General features: G+C 57.6%; 1 protein-coding gene across 5 annotated transcripts in view; it reads right to left on the reverse strand.

Annotated features, from left to right (window-relative positions):
* KCTD1 (potassium channel tetramerization domain containing 1) overlaps window positions 1-22624 on the reverse strand; it is a 166716-nt gene that overhangs the window by 33301 nt on the left and 110791 nt on the right. For 4 of the 5 annotated variants that reach the window (XM_080685695.1, XM_080685696.1, XM_080685698.1 and 1 more), the window contains exon 2: window positions 4740-4918. In XM_080685695.1, coding sequence (XP_080541821.1) covers window positions 4740-4918 — 179 coding nt within the window. Of the gene's footprint in view, window positions 1-4739; window positions 4919-5021; window positions 5715-22624 lie in introns of those variants that run through there. The other variant, XM_080685697.1, reaches the window with a different exon arrangement.

Consider the following 22624-nt stretch of genomic DNA (forward strand, 5'->3'; position numbering starts at 1 on the left):
GCATACCTTGTAGGACAGCAGACTCCTCGGCCTCCACCTGATCACGCGTCCTCGCCCTCGTCCTCCCGCCAGGCCCCGGCCACAGTCAGAGCCCGGCCCCGAAGCTCCCCGCCCGCTCCAGCGAGCTGCTCGGGGCCGAGTCGCTGCTGCGTCCTGTCTGCAGGCCTCTGGAGACGAATGGTCCAGAAGCAGAATACTGGTCACTCACCGACGGGAGGCCGGGACCCCTGCGTTTCTAGCAAAGAGATGGTGCTGTCCCGGATCATTTCTGTAACAACTGGCTGGGCGTCCGGCAGATGTGGGCGTCCCTCCTGTGACGGGCTGCACGTGAAACTCCACGTGTCTTGGTGGAGAATGAATGCTTCTGCTTGGGGGAGGGGACAGGCTATTTTCTACACGGGCCTAATAAAACGAGCCCTTCCCCCCCGCCCCTCCGGGTAACTTGCACGCGGTGTTATTCCCGCAGAACACACACGGCAGACGTCTCGCTGCGCTGACGGAGGGGGCTCCTTCTGGTAAGAGTCCCGTCTGTGGGAGGCAGGTCCTACGGCCGGGAAGATGCTGTCGGGAAGATGCTGTCAGGGTGGACAGCAAACTCGAGAGTCGTGCGCCGGGGTACCCTCCTGTCCACGCGCTCTCCACGCGCCCACACGCAGCCTGTCTCCTGGAAATTCATCCACAGGTTTTCCTGTCGGTCCTCATGGCCGGAGAGCTTCTCCAGTGAAGGCTCACCCTGCGTCGGGGGGCAGGACTGGCAGACGCTCCAGGGACCGGGGCCGGAGGCGTGCGATCTGCGAGCTGGGCTCCGCGGAACAACGGTGCCGATTCTAAGCCCTTTGACGCAGGCGTCCTCAAACTACGGCCCGCGGGCCACATGCGGCCCACCAAGGACATGGATCCGGCCCGCCGGGTGCCGCTGCCTGTCCTGCTTAGCAGCCGACACGTCCCGGGCCCGCAGTGCGCATAGGAATTTGTTCATAGTTTTTTTTTTTAAACGATAGTCCGGCCCTCCCACGGTCTGAGGGACAGGGAACTGGCCCCCTGTTTAAAAAGTCTGAGGACCCCTGGTTTAGAGGATATTGTTCTCAAGACCGCAGTGGAGTATGGGTCACACATTAGCCTGGTAAGCGATTACCTTTTATAAATAACCTCATGAGTGAACTTTTCCAACAGTAACTACAAGACCTCGTTATTATACAAACACCTCCACCAACACCCAGCAAGCATCCACCATGTGGCAGGCACGGTGCGCGGGCACGGAAGGCTGCGGCGGGTCTCACAGCGTTTATAAAGCTAGGGCTTGGGTAGAGGCATGGTTTGGAGATGAATTTTTAGGGCTTGGGTAGAGGCATGGTTTGGAGATGAATTTTTAGGGCTTGGGTAGAGGCATGGTTTGGAAATGAATTTTCATTGTAGTTTTTTTCTCATCGGGGTATGCATGCGTGTTTGTGCCCAGCTGTGAACCCTGAGACAGCTCGCCGCATTGGGGGGCTCTCTTGGGGCTACTGTTCTATTAGCAAGAGGGAGGTGACGAATTCATCGATGCGCCTAGACACCCCCCCTGTGGGAAGCCGCCCCCACACCCTGGCGCGGCCCAGCGCACTGTTCCTCCCTGGGCAGAGCCGCGAGGGCCAGAGCTGGTCCCGGAGGTTTGCTCATCGTTTTCTCTCTTGACCAAGCAGCCTTCAGCCCGTGGCAAGGCCGCTGGTCCGAGGCCACCCGTGCCCCTTGCCGTGGGCAGACTTCCTAGACCGGACAATGAAACTGAAGTGAAGGACTTCCTGAAACCCACAGGCAGACAAGAGCCAGAGCTATTTCTCCCTCTGCTGATGGGGCGTGAGGTGGGGCGTAGAAGGCCCTCAAAACCCTGTGGTCTGGCCCTGCCACGGCATTAGGGGGAGTTAATGACAGGTCTGACCCCATCGAGCAGGCTAACTGTTAAGACGATACTTCTGTAGGGCCCAGGAGTGATGTTATAAGCATCCCAATAGCCCCTGGCAGAGAAAGGTTCCCCATCCCGGCCCTAACACAGACTCGAGGTGTTAGATCCCTTTAAGGGTGAGGCCTGTTTTGTTCCAAGTGGCCAGGAGGCTGATGCATCCACCAGTGGCTCACAGGAAGTGGACTGAAGACTGGCTTTCCAGCTCTAAACAGAAAGTCTGTTTCATCGTTTGAAAGAAAAAGTCTCCCGGGGCCAGTTTCCTCGGCCCTCCGCCTGTGGCACAGGAGCAGCTGGGAAAAGCGATATGGCGAGACGGGAAGGAGACGGGGAAGACCAGCTCCCCTCCTGCCCCGGAGACAACTCCCCTCTCATCTGCCGGGCCCTTTTCCTCCTTGTCAATCCCTCCGAAAACGACTCTTCTTCTTTTAAAATCAACCAGACTTACCAACCCAACCGCCCGCCTTCGCCTGACCGGCCCCACGGGGCGCGTTTCCCCAGCCGCGGGACACTCTCCCCATCTGCGCTGAGACTGACGCCCACGCCCCAGAAGCCACAGCCCCCAGACGTGTAACCGGCCCTGCACCCCGCGCCACGAATCACGGCGAGCTGAGGCACAGGTGACGGTTCCAGGCTTTCTCCTCAGCGCCACGCAATCGTTCTGAACAGAAGCTCCGGGAACCGTGTGGCCAACAGGATGCATCTGTTGTTCGGCCTCTTGCTGAGGTGCTGCAGCGTGGGTCTGCTGCTGCTGGACCCACGTCTGGGGGTGCTGGTGTGCAACGGAAACTCGGCATGAAGGCTCAGCCCGGGGCCCAGCACTCGGGCTGCAGAAAGCTCCCTGGGCTGGCGGCCACGGGGGAGGCCCGACGACGGCTCTCGGTGTCCCAAGAGCGTGTGCACAGCCCCTTGCTACTGCCCTCACCCCCTCTCCTTCCGGTGCCTGGCGCTGCCCATCAGGGGGCGAAGCAGGAGCCACATCTCTGCTGGGCAGGCACCCCATCCTCACGCTCCAAGTCCATACCTGCCTTGGGTGGCCATGGTGGTGAGGCCGTCTCTTTTTTTAAAAATATATTTTACTAGAGGCCCGGTGCATGAAATTTGCGCATGGGTACGGTCCCCAGGCCTGGCCGGCGATCAGGTTCCCCGCCTCCCCGCCTCCCCGCCTCCCCCTTCCCTCACTCCCTCAGCGCCCCACTGCCACCGCTGCTGGCTGGTTGCCTGCCAGTTGTGTGCCACCCCCTGGTGGTCAGTGCATGTCACAGTGAGTGATCGAACTCCTGGTCTCCCGGTCGAACTCCCAAGAAGAGACTGTGCATATTAGCCTTTTAGAGATATACTACAGGCCCGGTGCATGAAATTTGTGCACTGGGAGGGGGGGTGTCCCTCAGCCCAGCCTGCACCCTCTCCAATCTGGGACCCCTCTCACAATGCAGGACTGCTAGCTCCTAACCGCTCGCCTGCCTGCCTGCCTGATCACCCCCTAACCGCTCCCCTGCCAGCCTGATTAACACCTAACTGCTCCCCTGCTGGCCCGATTGCCCCCAACTGCCCTCCCCTGCCGGCCTGATCTCGCCCCCAATGGCTCTCCCCTGCCGGCATGATCGCCCCCAACTGCCCTCCCCTGCTGGCCTGATCTCGCCCCCAACTGCCCTCCCCTGCTGGCCTGATCTCGCCCCCAATGGCTCTCCCCTGCCGGCATGATCGCCCCCAACTACCCTCCCCTGCCGGCCTGATCTCGCCCCCAACTGCCCTCCCCTGCTGGCCTGATCTCGCCCCCAACTGCCCTCCCCTGCTGGCCAATTTGGTTATGATTTGTCGGTTTCTATGCCAGTCAGCATCAAAAGCTCCGCCTCCTAGGCAGCCATTGGCTCCTCACAGTTGACCCAGATTTGGTTCTGATTGGTCAGTTTCTATGCCAGTCAGTGTCTCTGGGCCTATCAGTGGGGCTTGATCAGAAAGGTGGGGCTGGTCAGCAGCCCCGGTGGAGGCCTGGAGAGAAATGGAGGCACGGCTGCTGGCCAGGCCCGGAGAGAAAGAGAGAGGCAAGTGCTGATCAACAGCTGCCACAGAGGCTACGGATCAGCCCCTGCCTCTCTCTTCAGGCCTCTCTCCGGGCCTGATTTGCAGCCCCCTCGGCAGTCAGTGCTGGGTCACCGCGCCTGCAGCCATAGTGGTCAGTGCTGGGTCGTCACGGCAACCCAGCGCTGACTGCAGGACTGACTTCTGGTTGGTCGAGCCTCTGGTCGTTGTGGATGCGACAGACCCAGCGTTTTTATATATTAGGATATATATAGATTGATTTTAGAGAGGAAGGGAGAGGGAGAAAGAGATAGAAACATCAGTGATGAGAGAGAATCACAGACTGGCCGCCTCCTGCACGCCTCCTGCATGCTCGAGCCCACAACTCAAGCATGTGCCCCGATTGGGAATCGAGCCGTGACCTCCTGGTTCATAGGTCGATGCTCAGCCCCTGAGCCACAACGGCTGGGCAGCAATGAGTTTTAGAAAAGTCCAGAAGGCAAGTCCGGGGTGGGAATCCCTGTCCTCTCGGTCCTGCACTAAAATAACGGGAAGATCTCTACAGAGTGCGACAGCACAGCGTCCCCTTCCCGTGACCTTCTCACAGGGCCCTGGCCAAGCGGCGGGCCCAGCCCCGACCTGCAGGAGATTGGCAGCGCATCCGAGGACAGCCCCACGGTGCTTTCAGGCCTCGCCCTGGCCCGGGAGGCCACGTCGCTACGCTGGCCACCGGGAAAAGAGTTAGGTCATCGCATGCACGCACGGATGAGTGAGTTACCTGGACTCGGGGTACTTGGTGAGCGTGGCCAGGCTGCTGGTGTACATGTGGCCGCCCACGTCGATGTGGACGGGCGCATTGGACTTGGTGAGCTGGGCGGGCGTCGGGATGCCTTGGTTGTTGAGCGGAGACGCGGGAGATCTAGTGATCAGGGGTCTGGACATATTGGGCCGGCTGTCCTACGGAGAGAGAAGCAAGTTAGACACGCGTTCTTCCTGCAGGGGCGAGAGAGGGAACGCACATCCTAAGGAACCCGCCGGCGACGCGGACAGGGATGCTCACCGGGTCATAAAGCCTGCCGGCGTGAGAAAAATGAGTTCTGTAACGAGGGATGGCGTCCAGGCTCAGAACCAAGGAGCTGGACCCGTGCTTGCCTCCGGTTGTGCTGAGCTCCGGCCAGTTCCACTCCTGGACCCTCGCACTTAGCGGCTGGCAGCTGGCAGGTGGCGAGGCGCCATTCACTCCAACAGAAGAGCTCACCGGCACGTAACACAATACACACCACGTCCGTGAAATGTGGACGCTGTACCCCTCGCTTCCCAAACTGCCTGAACTCCATGCCCTTGGAGTGAGTACAGACTTCTCAGCACCTGGTCCCACAAGGTGTTTCCTTCCGTTTCTATTTTTTAAATTATTATTATCATTTTAAATGTATTTTTATTGATTCCAGAGAGGAAGGGGGAGGGAGAGAGAGAGAAACATCCATGATGAGTGAGAATCATGGACTGGCGGCCTCCTGCACGCCCCACACTGGGGATGGAGCCCACAACCCGGGCCTGTGCCCTGACCGGGAATCGAACCCTGACCTCCCGGTTCACAGGTCGACGCTCAGCCACGGAGCCACACCAGCCGGGCGGAAAGGTGCTCTTTGAGAAAGTGAAGCATTCCATCCTTCCCTTGGAGACGTATAAATATTTGAAAATGGAACCCTATGGCCTCTGCTTTGAGGAGACAGGTACTCCCTGCCTTCCTGTTAGAAAGGGGTCCCCCCACCCCTGCCGGTCATAACCGGCCCATGGCCGCCGCGCCTGTAATAGTTCTCCGATTGGACACCCGCTCCCCCACCTCCCCGGCCCCCGTCCTGCCTGCGGGGCCGGGCGAATGGGCAGATTGCAGGGTCAGCGCTGGTTCGACGGTGACCTCGCCCGGCGCAGCCCACGCTGCCAGGCCCAGCCAGGAGGGAGAGGCTAACTGATCAGCGGCAGGTTCCAGAATTCTCGGAATATGCACCACTGACGTCGTAGATCGTAAGCGGATGGATGCTGCTGACGTTACACACTGAACCGGGCTTTCCTCCGCTGGGGCTGGGAGGGACTGACCCGAGGGCGGGGCCAGTTTCCTGCGTCTGTGCCATCCGGGGTGGTCACACCCCCCCCCACCCCGCATGGCACCTGACCATGGGACGTGTGTCTCCTGCCACCGAGGAACTGAGCTTTTCATTTTATGAATTTACATTTTAATTTAGGGGGCCACGTGCAGCTGGTGGCTGTCGCCTTGGACAGCACAGTGAACGTGGCTTGAATGTGTGTTAGTACATGAAGCCCACGCATGGCGAACGTGGACTCACCGCCCACGGGGACCCGGCGGGACGGTGGTGTTTGAGAACCGCACACAAGTGGCCTGTGGCCCACACAGGGGCCTCCCTCTCCCTTCAGCACCGTTTCTCCCTTCGCCGAGTTTGCGAGAATAAAAGACACGAGTGGCCACACAGTGAAAAGGATGGGGCGCCACGGCATCCGCGGGTCTCACGGAGGACGTGCCGGGGAAGGCACCGGGCACACGCCCATGCCGCGTGGCCCGTCCCCACGGAATGACGGACGGGAACGCGGACCTGGGACGGCCACGTCAGATGCTGGCCCCTGTGGGTGCAGAGCGTGGCCCTGTAGGGGGTACTGACTGGGACGGGGTGCAGAGCATGGCTCGTGGGGGTACTGACTGCGATGGGGTGCAGAGCGTGGCCTGTGTGGGTACTGACTGTGACGGGGTGCAGAGCATAGCCTGTGGGGGGCGCTGACTGTGACGGGGTGCAGAGCGTGGCCCGTGGGGGGCGCTGACCGGGATGGGGTGCAGAGCGTGGCCTGTGGCGGGTACTGACCGGGACGGGGTGCAGAGCGTGGCCTGTGGGCGTACTGACTGGGACGGGGTGCAGAGCGTGGCCCGTGGGGGGCGCTGACCAGGACGGGGTGCAGAGTGCCGGGCCTTTGGGGGTTCTGACTGTGACGGGGTGCAGAGCGTGGCCTGTGGGGGGTGCTGACTGTGACGGGGTGCAGAGCGTGGCCCGTGGGGGGTACTGACTGGGACGGGGTGCAGAGCGTGGTCCGTGGGGGGTGCTGACTGGGACGGGGTGCAGAGCGTGGCCCGTGGGGGGTGCTGACTGGGATGGGGTGCAGAGCGTGGCCCGTGGGGGGCGCTGACCGGGACGGGGGAGAGCTCAGCAGCTCTAAACCTTGATCTGGGGGCTGAACAGCTGTAGCCACATTATCCCCTTTCCCCCTGAAGTCCACTTAAGAAGAAAGTAAACCAGAAATAACCGTAGAGAAAACCCCTCCCACCCAAACGCCTCACTATTCAGACGCTCACCGAAGTGTGTGTGAAATGCGCTTTGTTTAAGAGCCAGAAAGACGCTTTCTATCTCCCTCATCGGAGCCACCAGATCTGACTGCCGTGCTCTGCCGTGAAACGGCGCCTGGAAGTTTCTCTCCGGCTCTTCTTCCCCACGGCCACGCTGGTGGGTCCCCGGGCTCCTGGGCGGGTTGACTTTAACGCACGTAGTCGGCAGCGGCTGCGGGTCTGCGGCCTCCTTGCGGCTGACCCCGCACCTCCCCGCCCAGCAGAGCCGCCGTTTCTAGGATGTGGCCGCAGGCAGCTTGGGAGAGAAGCTAATGAGGACGGCCTCCTCGCTGCGCCTGCCCCACGGCAGCCCGGGGCCCTGCCTGCCACCCGCGCCGGGTTCACGCTGCGCGTTTTAATGACTTTATTTGTTAAGAACGCACGCCCTGTCTTCTGTCAGGTTTCACCATCCCGTTGGACTAGATTACCTCTTTCGCTGGGGAAAGAAGCAGGTTTCTTAGGGATATCTCCAGAAAAGCACGTCAATAGTAAAAGACTTTACTGGTATAATTTGATGTTGTAATTTATATCATTCGATCGAGCAGCAAAGGGATCTCATACCAATCCTGACTTTCCCGCACATCTCAGCCTGGTTTAAAGTACACGTGTGCACACACACCCCACCTACACTCAGGTAGCACCTGTGCTGTCTGGAGCAGAGGGCTCTGATGAGTTCTATTTGCCGACGGCTGGCCATCCATGGAGCGGGGGGTCGGGAAGTCTGGCCCTCGGGCCATGTAGGGCCCGCCCAATCCTTTGGCCTGGCCCTGCCCAGGCGCGAGGCGGGGAGCTGACGCAATCTCTGACCACACAGAGCAGGCTGTGTTTTAAGCTGATCCCCGGGTATGGCCCACGAACGACGTGATCAATCTCCACATGGCCCTTGGCAGGAGGAAGGCGCCCCGCCCTGCTTTAGGGCGCGCCGCCTGGAGCCAGAGTCTCGGAGTCCAGCTCCCTGCCTCTGTGGGAATTCGCGGTCGCCCGGGGAGCGTCATCTCAGGGCCCACGCCATCCCACTGGCCTCGGCGGAATGGTTTTGTAGGAAAACATCACGGGACCGGCCGCATGACTTCATCGTTTAACGGGACTCGAGACCGCAATGTCCATGGGTTTGGTGAGAGGCCGCCTTTGTTTCTCCCTTCGCTCAAGGATTATGCTTTGGGCCCCAACCAGGTGGCGAGCTCTCTGGTCTCTGCGGACTTTAAGTGGCAGAACGACGCCGAAGAGAGAGGAAAGAACCTTTTCTTAGAACGGCACACGCGTTAAAAAAAACTGAGAGGCCCAGCAGGGCTTCAAAGTGTATGAGGACCGTGGGTCTGACTGACTCAGAGGGCAGTGTTTGCCGGCCAACCTCTGACATGATCGGAGGATTAGAGTGAGGGGTCTCCTGAGCACCCACATTGGACCCCCAATCTTCCATCCGCTCTATTCACAGGGGCCCCTTCACACTCACCGCGCCTACGGACTCCTCACTCGTACATCCACCAAGCGCGGGCATTGGTCTGGCAGCCCACCCAAAATTCATCCAAAATTATGTCATCCCCACACCCAGAGTCTACTGACTCTTTTAAAGAAAAAAAAAAAATTTTTTTATTGACTTCAGAGAGGAAGGGAGAGGGAGAGAGAGAAACATCGATGCTGAGAATCACTGATGGGCTGCCTCCTGCACGCCCCCTACTGGGGACCGAGCCCGCAACCCAGGCCTGTGCCTGACTGGGAATCGAACCCTGACCTCCTGGTTCATAGGTCGAGGATCAACCACTGAGCCACGCCAGGTCGGGCCCTACTGATTCTTCACTCACATGTTCATGACAAGTGCGCGCCTGGGTCCTGCAGCCCATACAAATTACATCCAAAATCACGCCATCCCCAAACCAAACCCCAGATGAGCTTAGATGGAAAAGTCCTCAAACGTTTTAAACAGGGGGCCAGTTCCCTGTCCCTCAGACCGTGGGAGGGCCGGACTATAGTTTAAAAAACAAACAAACTATGAACAAATTCCTATGCGCACTGCGGGCCCGGGACGCGTCGGCTGCTGAGCAGGACAGGCAGCGGCCCCCGGCGGGCCGGATCCATGTCCTCGGCGGGCCGCGTGTGGCCCGCGGGCCGTCGTTTGAGGACGCCTGGTATATAACACACTAGTGAAGAAGGGTTTCTGCCAACGAGAGTAAAGCAAAACGCTTTCTAAGGAAGAACAACTTTCAAAACACGCCCTGGCTGGCGGACACCCGTACAGCGCACCTGGCGGCGACGGGAGAACGCGCCCTGGCTTTTGGAGTCTGAAGGCCTGGTTCCAGCTCAGGCTTAGCCTTTGGGTCATCTTGAAGATGCTGCCACACCCACCGGACTCGAGTTTCCTGATCCCCAAGACAGGCGTGGATGCTCCCGCCCCACACAGCGGCCCGGCGGCAGCGAGAGGAACATGTGCGTGCAGGCGGGCGGGCGACACCGTGTCTGGCACAGAGGACGAGGGGGTTCTTTCCTTCTGCACGCGGAGAGTGACACGCGACAGACCAGGAAACCACGTGTGGGACATGCGACAGACCAGGAAACCACGTGTGGACAGACGAGACGTCGTGGATCCAGGGAACGTTTAAAGAACGCGAGGAGGTGAGACCAGGGGGGGGAAGGACAGCGTTTCGCAGGGATCACACAGCACGCTGCGGGGTGCAGGCACAGTCTAAAGACAGGATGCTACGTGCTACGTGCTTTGGACAAAGCCAGTGAGAGGAAGCAGAGGGTTACGTCACCACAGCAGGCTCCTAAAACGGAAGGGCCCTTGAGCTGCATTCGTTTTTCTTTTCAGATCAAAACCCTAATTTCACAGCTTACGACAAACGGGAATCACACTAGGAGGCTTCTGCCCGGCCGGTGTGGCTCAGGGGTGAGCGTCGCCCATGAACCAGGAGGTCACGGTTCGATTCCCGGTCAGGGCACAGGCCCGGGTGGCGGGCTCGATTCCCAGTGGGGGGCGTGTAACCAGCCGACCCATGATTCTCTCTCATCATTGTGTTTCTCTCTCTCTCCCCATCTCCCTTCCTCTCTGAAATCAACAGAAATATATTTTTAAAAAACACACACACACACAAAAAAAACCACACACACAAAAAAAACGAGGCGGCTTCAACGTTGTTTCAAAAATGCCTGCGTTGCCGAAACCGGTTTGGCTCAGTGGATAGAGCGTCGGCCTGCGGACTGAAAGGTCCCGGGTTCGATTCCGGTCAAGGGCATGTACCTTGGTTGCGGGCACATCCCCAGTGGGAGGTGTGCAGGAGGCAGCTGATGGATGTTTCTCTCTTATCGATGTTTCTGACTCTCTATCCCTCTCCCTTCCTCTCTGTGAAATATCAATAAAATATATTAAAAAAAAAAAAAATGCCTGTGTTGCCCTGGCCGGTGTGGCTCAGGGGATGGAGCGTCGGCCTGCGGACTGAAGGGTTCCGGGTTTGATTCCGGTCGGGGGCATGTGCCTTGGTTGTGGGCACATCCCCAGTGGGGGGGGTGCAGGAGGCGGCTGGTCGATGTTTCTCTCTCATCGATGTTTCTAACTCTGTCCCTCTCCCTTCCTCTCTGTAAAAAATCAATAAAAATTTTTTAAAAAATGCCTGTGTTGATGTAATCACGACTTCCTGGCCTTGCATCCACCATGTCGCTCTTCCTCCTACTGCTCCCCAGTCCACGCACAGGCCCTGCGGGGGCAGTGAGGGCCCTCGGGGCCTTTCTGTCCTCCCGTTTCTTAATGAAAACCTCTCTGACGCTCCCTTAGTAGATTACCAAGCTGGGACCATGAAAACGATGACGGTGCCAACATTTCTCGGCTTTGGATGTTTTCCCAAAACTTGGCAAAAAAAAAAAAAAAAAAAAAGCGAGAGAACATTTTGATAGAATTCTGCTCTGTTTTTTTATAGTTGGATTCATTTTTAAATTAGATTTCTTGGGTATTTTTTTTTAAAATATATTTTATTGATATTTCACAGAGAGGAAGGGAGAGGGATAGAGAGCTAGAAACATCGATGAGAGAGAAACATCCATCAGCCGCCTCCTGCACACCTCCCACTGGGGATGTGCCCGCAACCAAGGTACATGCCCTTGACCGCAATCGAACCCGGGACCCTTCAGTCCGCAGGCCGACGCTCTATCCGCTGAGCCAAACCGGTTTCGGCAGATTTCTTGGGTATTTTTAAACGTACTTAAAAACATCACACAGGGTTTTTATTTTATTTTTTTAAAAGAAGTTTTCTTTTTAATCCTCACCTGAGAATATGTGTACTGATTTTTATTATTTTTTTTGAGAGAGAGAGAGAAGCAACGATTAGTTGCCTTCCATACGCACCCTGCCCTGGGTTGAATCTGCAACCAACTCCTACCAGCTGAGCCAGCTGGCCAGGGCCCCCGCTCCCCCCTCTCTCTAAAAACCAGCGAAGACACAGCCCTGGGTGAGGATGAAAAAGAAACGCAAACACGGCGTCGAAGAGGAAGCGTTCTCCGCTGCGGTTCTGCAGGCGAGGCCGTGCTCACGCAGGGATGAGGAGCACCGACCGACGGAATGTTCCGGCATCCAACACGCCCAACACTACGTGCGGGTTCGGGCCAGGTGCCGATGGGGCCAGCCGCGTGTGGTTCTGTTTCGATTCCTTTGTGCTTTCCGGGGTTGGACACTGGTTACCTCTGGAACACGTGGAAGGGAATTTTTGAAAAGGAAAAGACTTACTGCCCAATCCCATCAACGAATACGGCCTTGGCACGCTGCTCTGTTTCACCCCCACGATCAGGCCTCTTTGGATATTTGTACGGGAAGGGTGGAATGACGACAGACAGAAATAAGCCTGGACATGGGGACAGCACTTCTGCCCTGGTCTTCCTGCAGAGAGGAAGCGTGCGGGCCGGAGAATTCAGCAGGCCCCCGGGGCACGCGAGCTCATGCTGGGCTGACAGGGGAGTCTCTCCGGTGGGACCCTGAGAGACGGGGCGGGCATCTGTGACGGCACATGCCCGGGGGCCGTCTGTCCCTCCCTGGCCCCTCGGCTCCCAGATCTATGCCCCAGCAGAGCGAGGGGGTGGCGCCCTGCCCGCACCTGCTCACGGGGCCCACGCATGGTGGATGGCAGCGCGCAGCAGCCGAGCCGGCCCTGGAGCCCTCGCTGAGCCCACAGCGGCCTCCTGGCTGAAACCAGAAACCTCCGCACCCTGCGAAGCATTATCACCCTCTCCGAGCGGAAGCTGGCTCTGGGCGAGGTGGCCCGGCCTGTAATGACCCGATGATGGACGCACTGACAGCTACGCTGGCCGGCCGCGGGGCACCGGGTAGGGTTACCTCTCCCCGAGGCTGGCAGGCTCTGGCTTTCACCGGGGAAGGGACGGATTTGCCTCCGTCCACCCACAGGCCTCCCCGTGGCCGGCCCCCCCCCCGGGCAGTGGGCACGCAGACGGCAGGGGCCACGCAAGGAAGTGACCCCCCTGCCCCGGGCCGTTTCCTTCCCTGCCACAGCGACCTGGCCCTGTAGATACTCCTCTAACTGCGGCCCCAGATGTTAGCTACCGGACACATCTGCCTCTGAACAGACAATGAACGGGACTGACTGGCTTCGTGGACGGGGCCATAAAAATTCCTTGTCCAGCCGTGTCAGCAGCTAAATGCCCGCTGCCCTTAATCACATCCCTGGAAACAAACCCCCTCCGAAGAGTCTTAAGATGCCCATGGGCTTCACCTTTTTGCATTAAAAAAATAACAAAAACGGAGAGACACGGGTTTGTGAATACACCGGCTCCCTCTAACGCGCACAGTAGGTGTGCTCGAAAGCGCGTGCGCGCTCTGGTTCGCTCGTTCAGCAGGTGCTGGTGGGTGCTGGGCTGCTGGAGGGAGCTGAGAGTCGAACCCGGGAACGAGCCACGTGAACAGTGAGTTCCTGCTTGACGAGATCTCCATGCAAATAAACATTTTTATTTTATTTTTTAAAATATGTTTTTTGCCCTAACCTGTCTTGCTCAGTGGTTAGAGCGTCGGCCTGTGAACTGAAGGGTCCCGGGTTCGATTCCGGTCAAGGGCATGTACCTTGGTTGCGGGCACATCCCCAGTAGGAGGTGTGCAGGAGGCAGCTGATCGATGTTTCTCTCTCATCGATGTTTCTAACTCTCTATCCCTCTCCCTTCCTCTCTGTAAAAAAAAAATCAATAAAATATATATTTTTAAAAATATATATGTTTTCATTGATTTCAGAGAGGAAGGGAGAGGGAGAGAGAGAGAAACATCCATGATGGGAGAGAGAGAGAATCATGGATCGGCTGCCTCCTGCACGCCCCCTACTGGAGATGGAGCCCACAACCTGGGCCTGTGCCCTGACCGGGAGTCGAATAAGTCAGGGGTCCTCAAACTTTTTAAACAGGGGGCCAGTTCCCTGTCCCTCAGACCGTGGGAGGGCCGGACTATAGTTTAAAAAAAAAAAAACTATGAACAAATTCCTATGCGCACTGCGGGCCCGGGACGCGTCGGCCGCTAAGCAGGACAGGCAGCGGCACCCGGCGGGCCGGATACATGTCCCCGGCGGGCCGCCTGTGGCCCGCGGGCCGTCGTTTGAGGACGCCTGTGTAAGCCAATGCTCAACCACGGAGCCGCGCCGGCCGGGCCAAATAAACCTTTTTAAATCGAGTTCTGCTTTACGCGCTCTGAGAAGTATTGATCGGCATCGCTAACAGAATCACTTTTGGGTCCAAGAGTCACTTGGCCCAGCAAGAAACACACTCTTCCTGGTTTTATGAATCCAGGGCGTGTTATTTTTAAAGAAGACATACCTATATTTGGGCATCCCACATCCCAAGGCTGGTCCTCCTGACGCTGACCCAATTACCTTTTAAAGAGGAAAGAAGCCGCCGCCGCCCTTCTCAGGGCGCTGACATCGATGGAGGTTTCTAAATTCAGGCACGGTTTCCCGAGGATTCGAGGCAACAGAGACCCACGTTTTCTGGTGAGTTATGGGTCCTGGCAAACGATTCCACCTCCCCCTGCAAGCAAGCCTCCCCATGCATAGCGCCTGCCGTCGCGCCCGTGGGTCCCGATGCTTCTCTCGGTCCTGATCTTTCACGCTACGATTTTAGAAAGTGTGAACCGTAGCGGTCCAAACGTCTGAAGGAAGTTAGCATTTTAGGAGGTCGGAACTGGCATCTGAAATTCCTTGGGAAGAAGGGGGGACCCGTCCCGAAGGGAAAGGCATTCCAAATGGGGGAGCGGGAAAAACACACCGACGCCCCCAGAGAAGCCAGCACACAGCTTTCCGGACGGTCGCAGCGTGTTCTCGGGCCGACCAGGGGGAGCGCGTTCTAACCAGCACGGCGTGGACCGGCCGCAGGGACGGGAGGCAGCGGCCCGCCGCGGAGCGCGGAGCTCGGCGAGCAGAGGCCGGGCCTGCCTCGGAGACCCCTCACTATCACATCTCACTGGAGTGCTGTTTGTTGTCTACACCTCGCACTGTTCCGAGATGCTGGCGTGGCCTGAGGGCCTCTCATTTCCGATTTCCCTACAAAATAGGAAAACACGGTTTGGGCGAGAGAAACGGAGGCTCTCCGGTAACGTGAAGGATTTCTCCTAGGCAGAAGCAGTGTCACCGTTTCCAAAAGGCATGCTGAGCAATAAGACACGGGAGCGGCGAGGGACGAGGTCCCCATGCGTACATGGCGGACCCAGGGGTGGGGCGTGTTGAGAGCGAGCCACAGGGCTAAGGCTCTGCCCACAAGGCTTCCGGGGAGGTGCCTGGTGCTGGGTAGGGTTAGCCTCAGAGACCATTCTCTTCTGGCTGCTGGGGTCATTCTGGTCCTTTTTATTATTATTAATATGTTTTTATTGATTTCAGAGAGGGAGAGGGAGAGGGAGAGAAACATCAGTGATGAGAGAGAATCACAGATGGGCTGCCTCCTGCACGCCCCCTACAGGGCATCGAGTCCACACCCCGGGCCTGTGCCCTGACCGGGAATCGAACCGTGACCTCCTGGTTCATAGGTCGACGCTCAACCACGGAGCCACGCCGGCGGGCTCTTTCTGGTTCTTAGTTACCTTAGTCCCACCTGAAGCACATGACCCCCTGGAACTGGTATGTCATCCAAGTGGAGGTGCAGCCCTAGCCGGTGCGGCTCAGTGGATAGAGCGTCGGCCTGCGGACTGAAGGGTCCCGGGTTCGATTCCGGTCAAGGGCATGGACCTTGGTTGCGGGCACATCCCCGGTGGGGGGTGTGCAGGAGGCAGCTGATCGATGTTTCTCCCTCATCGATGTTTCTAGCTCTCTATGCCTCTCCCTTCCTCTCTGTAAAAAAGCAATAAAATATATTAAAAAAAAAGTGGAGGCGCAGCGACGGGCTCCCCTGGCTCCATCCATGACGTGACCAGGGCGGGTCTGCCTGCCGTCGCCTGCGGCCAGTGCCCCTGGAGGCCCCGCAGGGCCCGCGGCTGAGCTCTAGGCCTGTCTGAGCGCTCGCTTCGGGGATGCTTCGGGGGGGCGGGGGGGTCACTGACAGACGGAACTTCCCGCCTCGGACCGGGTGGGAGGGGACGGCGCTGCAAGCACAGGTGAGCGAGGAGACCCACGAGCGAGCGGCCAGCAGCCAGGCACCCTCCCCGTCGGTGTTCACCGCACTGAGCTTTCCTTTAGAGTATTCACACGAGAAAGAGACATCTGTGTCCGTGGAGCACGAGCTTAAAACAAACACCAACAAGCGCGAGAAGAAACGCCAACCAGCTTTTTCAAGACCAACCTGGGTGGCAAGGGAAGTGGCATAAAGCTCAGGGCGTGGGCGTCGACCTACGAGCCAGGAGGTCACAGTCCAATCCCGGTCGGGGCGCAGGCCCGGGTTGTGGGCTCCATCCCCAGTGGGGGGCGTGCAGGAGGCAGCTGATGCATGACTCTCTCTCATCATGGATGCTTCCATCTCTCTCCCTCTCCCTTCCTCTCTGACATCAATGAACATATATTTTTTAAAAAGAAAAGAAAAGAAAAGAAAAGAAGAAGCAGGAAAGGGACAGAAAACAGCCCAAGAACAGAGGCTGTGAAGAAACGAGAAAACGGAAAGGAACGGAAGAGGGGGGGAGGAGTGCGGGGGGAGGGGGGAAAGGCACACGATGTGGAGGGCGATGGGAAGAGCCATCGATGGGAAGGAAACATCCAGAAGAGACGGGAAGCATGTGTGTGTGCGTGTGTGCGCGCGCGCGTGCATGCGTGTGTGTGTGCGTGTGTGTGCGCGCGCGTGCATGCGTGTGTGCGTGCGTGTGTGTGGGGGTGTGTGCGTGCGCGTGTGCATGCGTGTGTGTGCGTGCGTGGGAGGTGTGTGTGTGTGTGTGCATGTGTGCGTGTGTGTGTGTGTGTGGGGGGGTGTGCGTGCGTGGGAGGTGTGTGTGCGTGTGCGCTGGGGGACAGGGGACTAGCTCATCTCCTCCTTTCCCAAGCACCTGCCCACAGAAGCCCCAGGAGGTCAGGTCAGTGCCCGCAGGCCACCACGGCCTCCTTCCTTCCTCCACCGGAGGCTCTTCCAGCCCCTCCATGCGGGAGCCCAGCCCGGGCTCTCAGGGAGGCTAAGAGCGTCCCCCGGGCCCGGCCATCTGCCAGGATCTTCCCGATAACAAACCTAAACGACCCTCCATGTCTGAAGACCAGGGGGGGGGGGGGGGGACGGCAGCCTATTTCTAGAGAACCACGCCGACCCCGACCCAGAAGGAAAGTTCACCGACAAAGGAGCTCACAGATAAATGGGTCCGGCCTGCGGAGGGCAGGGCGATGGGCCTCAGCGGAAGCCCGCAGATGCAATCAGCGTGGAGTCAGTGGTAAGTGCACCCCAGTTATCCCCCCCACAAGTACTTAATGAATCTGTTCTGACTTTTGCTCACAGGGGAAGTGAGTAGACGGCTGGGACTGGGACGGCAGGGCAGGCTCTACAGCCCAATAACTGAGGGCTCTGGTGTCCCTCCAGCGATGAGCTCAGCGGCTGCGGCCCTCGGGCGTGGCGGGAGCCTTCTCCCTGCCAAGGGCCATTGGGGGAGATTTATGGCACCATCCCAGCCGTACCCAATTACCAACGTAACCATCAGCCTGCCCTATTGGGCCCAGCAGTTCATTAACTCCCCCCAGTGCCTTGGCAGGGCCAGACCAAGTGATTTGGGGGGGGGGGGCTCACGTCCCCCCCCACCCCTGCTTAGGGCAATGGCCCTCAACTGCCCTTTGATTTGTTACCTCCCCGTCCCCACCCGTCAGAAAGAACAACAACACCCAAAGTCCCCGGGGGTTAACGGCACAGGGTCAACTAAGGGAAAATTAAAGGCTAGGGCCGCAGCGGGGTTTTGTGGGTAAACACCCAGTCCTCCCCCAGGGAGAAGCCCGGCCCGGCCCGCTCCACAGTGACCCATCCCGCTCCACAGCGACCCGGCCCGCTCCACGGCGACCCGGCCCGCCCCACGGCGACCCGGCCCGCTCCACGGCGACCCGGCCCGCCCCACGGCGACCCGGCCCGCCCCACGGCGACCAGGCCCGCTTCACAGTGACCCGTCCCGCTCCACGGCGACCCGGGCACGAGGGACCGGTGTGCAGTCCGCACTCCGAGAGGCAGGCGGTAGGAGTGGTGGTGTGGCGGAGGCTTAAAAACAGGACAAGGCGGGCCCACCGGCCCTCTGGGGCTGCCTCTGACCCCCCCCACCTCTGCAGGGATCTGGGAGATGGACTGGCCGGTGGGGGGTGGAGGGGAGGGCTGGCCAGCACTGGAGTCAACCCCCTCCAAGCCCAACCCAGAAGGGAGGGTTTTGGCAATGACACGCACTCAGAATCGCCCCTGGAGATCCAGCCCAGGGCAGGCCCGGGGCGGGGGGGGGGGGGGGCACTGCGACTCGCTCCCTGTACCCCAGTGCCAGCACAGCCTGGCACTTCGTAGGACCACCCAACCCGGAGGATGAAAGGTGGGTGCTCCCGGCTCCCTCGCCCACCCTCCTCCACACAGACCTCCCGTCTCTCCATGACCATAGAAGGCACTGGATCCACGGCCCCGCGGGGACAGACGCGGAGGGGAGACCAGAGGCTAACGGGGCTCAGACCCCCGGGACGTCATTCACCGACGTCCCTCAGCTGTACAGCCGCCCCTGACACTCACGGAGACGGTGAGAAACGTCACGGGTAACCGGGTGGCGTTCATTCTGTAATGAAAGTGCCATTTTTGAGCGAAGGGCAGTGTTGTAGGTGCTCATCTTACGGGCTACAGCTACTCTCCGTAAATCCTGTTTGGAAAAACGTGACGAACACATCAGCAGGGGCTGGCACGGGCAGAACGAAGCCGTGAGCCCAGGGCGGGGCGCCGGCCCTCAGCCCCAGGGCCGCCGCCTGCCCGCGGCTCGGTGCCTCCGTTTCCCCATCTGTCAGATGGCCGCAAGAATGCCTTTCGTGGTTATGGTGAAAAGTTGGTAATTCAGGGAACAAGGTAGAAAGTTACAAAAGGCATTTACCGAGTGCCCGAAAGAGAACGGAGAAAAGAAGTAAGCTGTTATTTTTAAGTGATGGTTTTAAAGATTTTACAGATGATCATTGTTATCTTAAAATAACGTCATGGTTATTTTAAAGGACGATTTACAACATACCAGTTTATACACACACTGAGTGGCCAGATGATGATGACCTCTGAACGCATGATAATCTGGCCACTCAGTGACTATCCTATATAATAAAAGGCTAATATGCAAATTGTCCCCTCAACCAGGAGTTCAACTAGTAGGCAGGCCGGCCAACTGCCCATGTCCCCTCCCCCTGGCCAGGCTGGTTGGACCCCACCCATGCACAAATTCATGCACCGGGCCTCTAATATGTGTGTGTGTGTGTGTGTGTGTATATATATATATATATATATACACACATACATATACATATATATATATACATATATATATATATACACACATATACATATACATATACATACACACACACACTGAGTGGCCAGATTATCATGTGTTCAGAGATCATCATAATCTGGCCACTCAGTGTATATTGCTCATATGGCCATTCTTGCTCATTTTTTTTAAATTTTTATTGTTGAAAGTATCACCTACACCTCCTCCCCTCCCCTCCCCCCCCATGGACCCCTTCTGGCCCGCCCCGCCAGCCACTCTCATTTCCCGACTCCCCGTCTCCCAGCGGTTCTGAGCGTGCGTGAGATCCCGGCCTACGTTACACTGCGTGGTACGCTGCTCTGTCCAAACCCCGCTGCCCTCCTGTCCCCGGGCTCCCCATCCCCAAGTTCAAGCAGCGGTGGATTGAAAACATTCTTTTCAGCCCATGGTGGGGCGTCTGCAGACGTGGAGGGCTGACTGCGTGCGTGGATACACACCGTTTTACATAGGTGCTTGTGCACACACAGGCTCTGGTGCCCATGGGAGAGGCCGTGTCCCGGAACCACCCCCCCACGGAGGCTGAGGGATGATGACTGTACCCAGCAACCTCAGCTTTGCAAGTATTACCTTTACCGCCGAGAAAAGATAATGCACATTATCGGATATACATGTGTATCCATAAACTTCTGATATCATCAGTCACCGAAAATAATGAGCAGTAAATACATTTCTCCTGCTTGTACTTTATTCTCTAATCTGTTTACATTGTACAACTTCTTTCCCAATGAAGACAGTGAATAATCTGTCAAACTTTCACAACGATGTTAAGTCTTACAAGTAGTATTTTGTGTTTTTTAAAAAAATGTATTTTTACTGATTTCTGAGAGGAAGGGAGAGGGGGAGAGAGAAACATCCATGATGAGAGAGATTCATTGACCAGCTGCCACCTGCACACCCCCCACTGGGGATCAAGCCTGCAATCCAGGCATGTGCCCTGACCAGGAATCGAACCGTGACCTCCTGGTTCATAGGCCAATGCTCAACCACTGAGCCACGCCGGCCGGGCACAAGCAGTGTTTTTTGTTTTTTTTTAAATATATTTTATTGATTTTTTACAGAGAGGAAAGGAGAGGGACAGAGAGCCAGAAACATCGATGAGAGAGAAACATCGATCAGCTGCCTCCTGCACACCCCCTACTGGGGATGTGCCCGCAACCAAGGTACATGCCCTTGACCGGAATCGAACCCGGGACCTTTCAGTCCGCAGGCCGACGCTCTATCCACTGAGCCACACCGGTTTCGGCACAAGCAGTGTTTTTTAACAGAACTTCAGAAACTCCTGACTCTAACGATGGCCTCGCCACTGCTCACAGACCTCCCCTGTGGATGGCGGTGCCATCGGAAACACGAACGCCCCTCCTTCCTGCAGGTCTGGCATGGGAGAAAGGTGCCAAGGATGAACTCAGGGGGGAGGGATGCTCAGATAGCCACGCCTTGTTTCTGAGCCAGTCCGGCACTTTACGGACACGCCTTCTGCTGAAACCCAAAGACATCCTAAATCTTTACATGTGGAAAGGCACGCGCGGGCCTCCTACTAGAATCCTGACCTAAAAAGAGACCACATGAAGCTCATAATAACGGCACTGAACTTCCGGGGCTGTGTGTCACCGTTGGGAGGTGATCCGAGTCTGAATCATCACTCGACTGTTTATATCAACGAAGACTCAAAATCAGTTCCGTCACTGGGATCAGTTTACCTGCCCCCAATGCGCTCACCACGATCCGGTTCCCTGTGGGCGGTCTACGGAAATTCAAATGTTAACCAGCTTCACCAGGGATGACTCTTCTCCCTCGAAAGCCCCCTTGGGGTGGGCTGATATCGTCCAGCTGGACGGTAACGGAGGAGGAGACAGGATGAGGTACGGAATCAGCACGCTTTAAATGTAAAAATAACGGCTGTGGAGAGGGGGGGGTGCTGTTTGAGGTACACGTCTTTATCTTCGGTGCCAACTGCCATTTGTTACTTGGTTTAATAACGTGTCGGGGAGATCCAAAGCAACGCCACTCCGTCCTAATGGGGCAGCGCGCAGCGGCCCGTTCACCGGACCTTCCTCATCCGGCCGAGTATGGCCTCAAGGTCAAGTCCCACAATGCGCCTAATTCAGGGGTGGGCAAACTTTTTGACTCGAGGGCCACCATGGGTTCTTAAACTGGACCGGAGGGCCGGAACAAAAGCATGGATGGAGTGTTTGTGTGAACTAATATAAATTCAAAGTAAAGGAGCGGAGGGGAGAGCAAGTGAACCCTCCGCTCTTTCGGCTCCGCGGGCCGGATAGAACAGCCGAACGGGCCGGATCTGGCCCGCGGGCCGTAGTTTGCCCACGGCTGGCCTAACTCAATTAAGGCTCATCCTGGGACACAGGGTCCGACCTGTGTTAGCAGCTCTGGGACGGAATCTGCATATGAATACGTGGAGAGTGAGTAGCACGTGCACTCGAGGAAAAGAGCTGATTCGTGGTGTTTCTCAAAAGAAACGGAGGAGGCTCCGGGCAACTCTGGGGGCCTGCTGGGAGCCCACAGCGGGGAGCGCCAGGCGGTCTCTGCTTCAAGGCGCCCGTGTGCCTGGTGATGTCTCTCTGCCGCCTCCCCAGAGGGCACCGGAGGCCGGGCCACCTTGCAGAACGAATGGGAGTCAGACGATAGCCCCTGAATGGCCACCTTACAGAACTGAATGGGAGTCAGACGATAGCCCCTGAATTATTGACGACGAGTAGCATTTGTTCAGAACCCACAACCAAGACCTCAGGTACCGGAAAGGCCATCAAGTGTCTTTTTTTTTTTAAATATATTTCTTTGATTTCAGAGAGGAAGGGAGAGGGAGAGAGAGAAACATCCACGAGGAGAGAGAATCATTGATCGGCTGCCTCCCGCACACCCCCTATTGGGGATCAAGCCCACGACCCGGGCATGTGCCCTTGGCCGGAATCGAACCTGGGACCCTTCAGTCCGCAGGCCGACGCTCTATCCACCGAGCCACGCCGGCCAGGGCTCAAGTGTAAGTCTTGCTTTTTAATCGCCACGTACCCAGAAATGACTCCCTCTTTGATATGAAGGTGATTTGGAGGTTTAGTTTGAGGTGGACGTCAACACACACACACAAGTTGACCTTCACCACACACATTTCCAAAGTGATGGGAAGGGTCTGGGACGAGGAAAACAGGGCACATTGGGCCTACAAGCCCCACCGAAGCTAAAATAACTGCTCAGAGATGGCCCCTCTGAGGAGTTAATGAGGTACGAGGTGTCTAACACAGGACCATGGGCCCAGAAGGAAATCGTAAAGACGTTTTTACAAGACCTGGCAAAACGATGCTCCGTCCAACTACGGAATTCTAAGGGCTGGGTTTATAGGCTCTAGAAACTTCTACGC

Source organism: Plecotus auritus (genome assembly GCF_963455305.1).
Source record: "Plecotus auritus genome assembly, chromosome: 8".
Classification (NCBI taxonomy): domain Eukaryota; kingdom Metazoa; phylum Chordata; class Mammalia; order Chiroptera; family Vespertilionidae; genus Plecotus; species Plecotus auritus.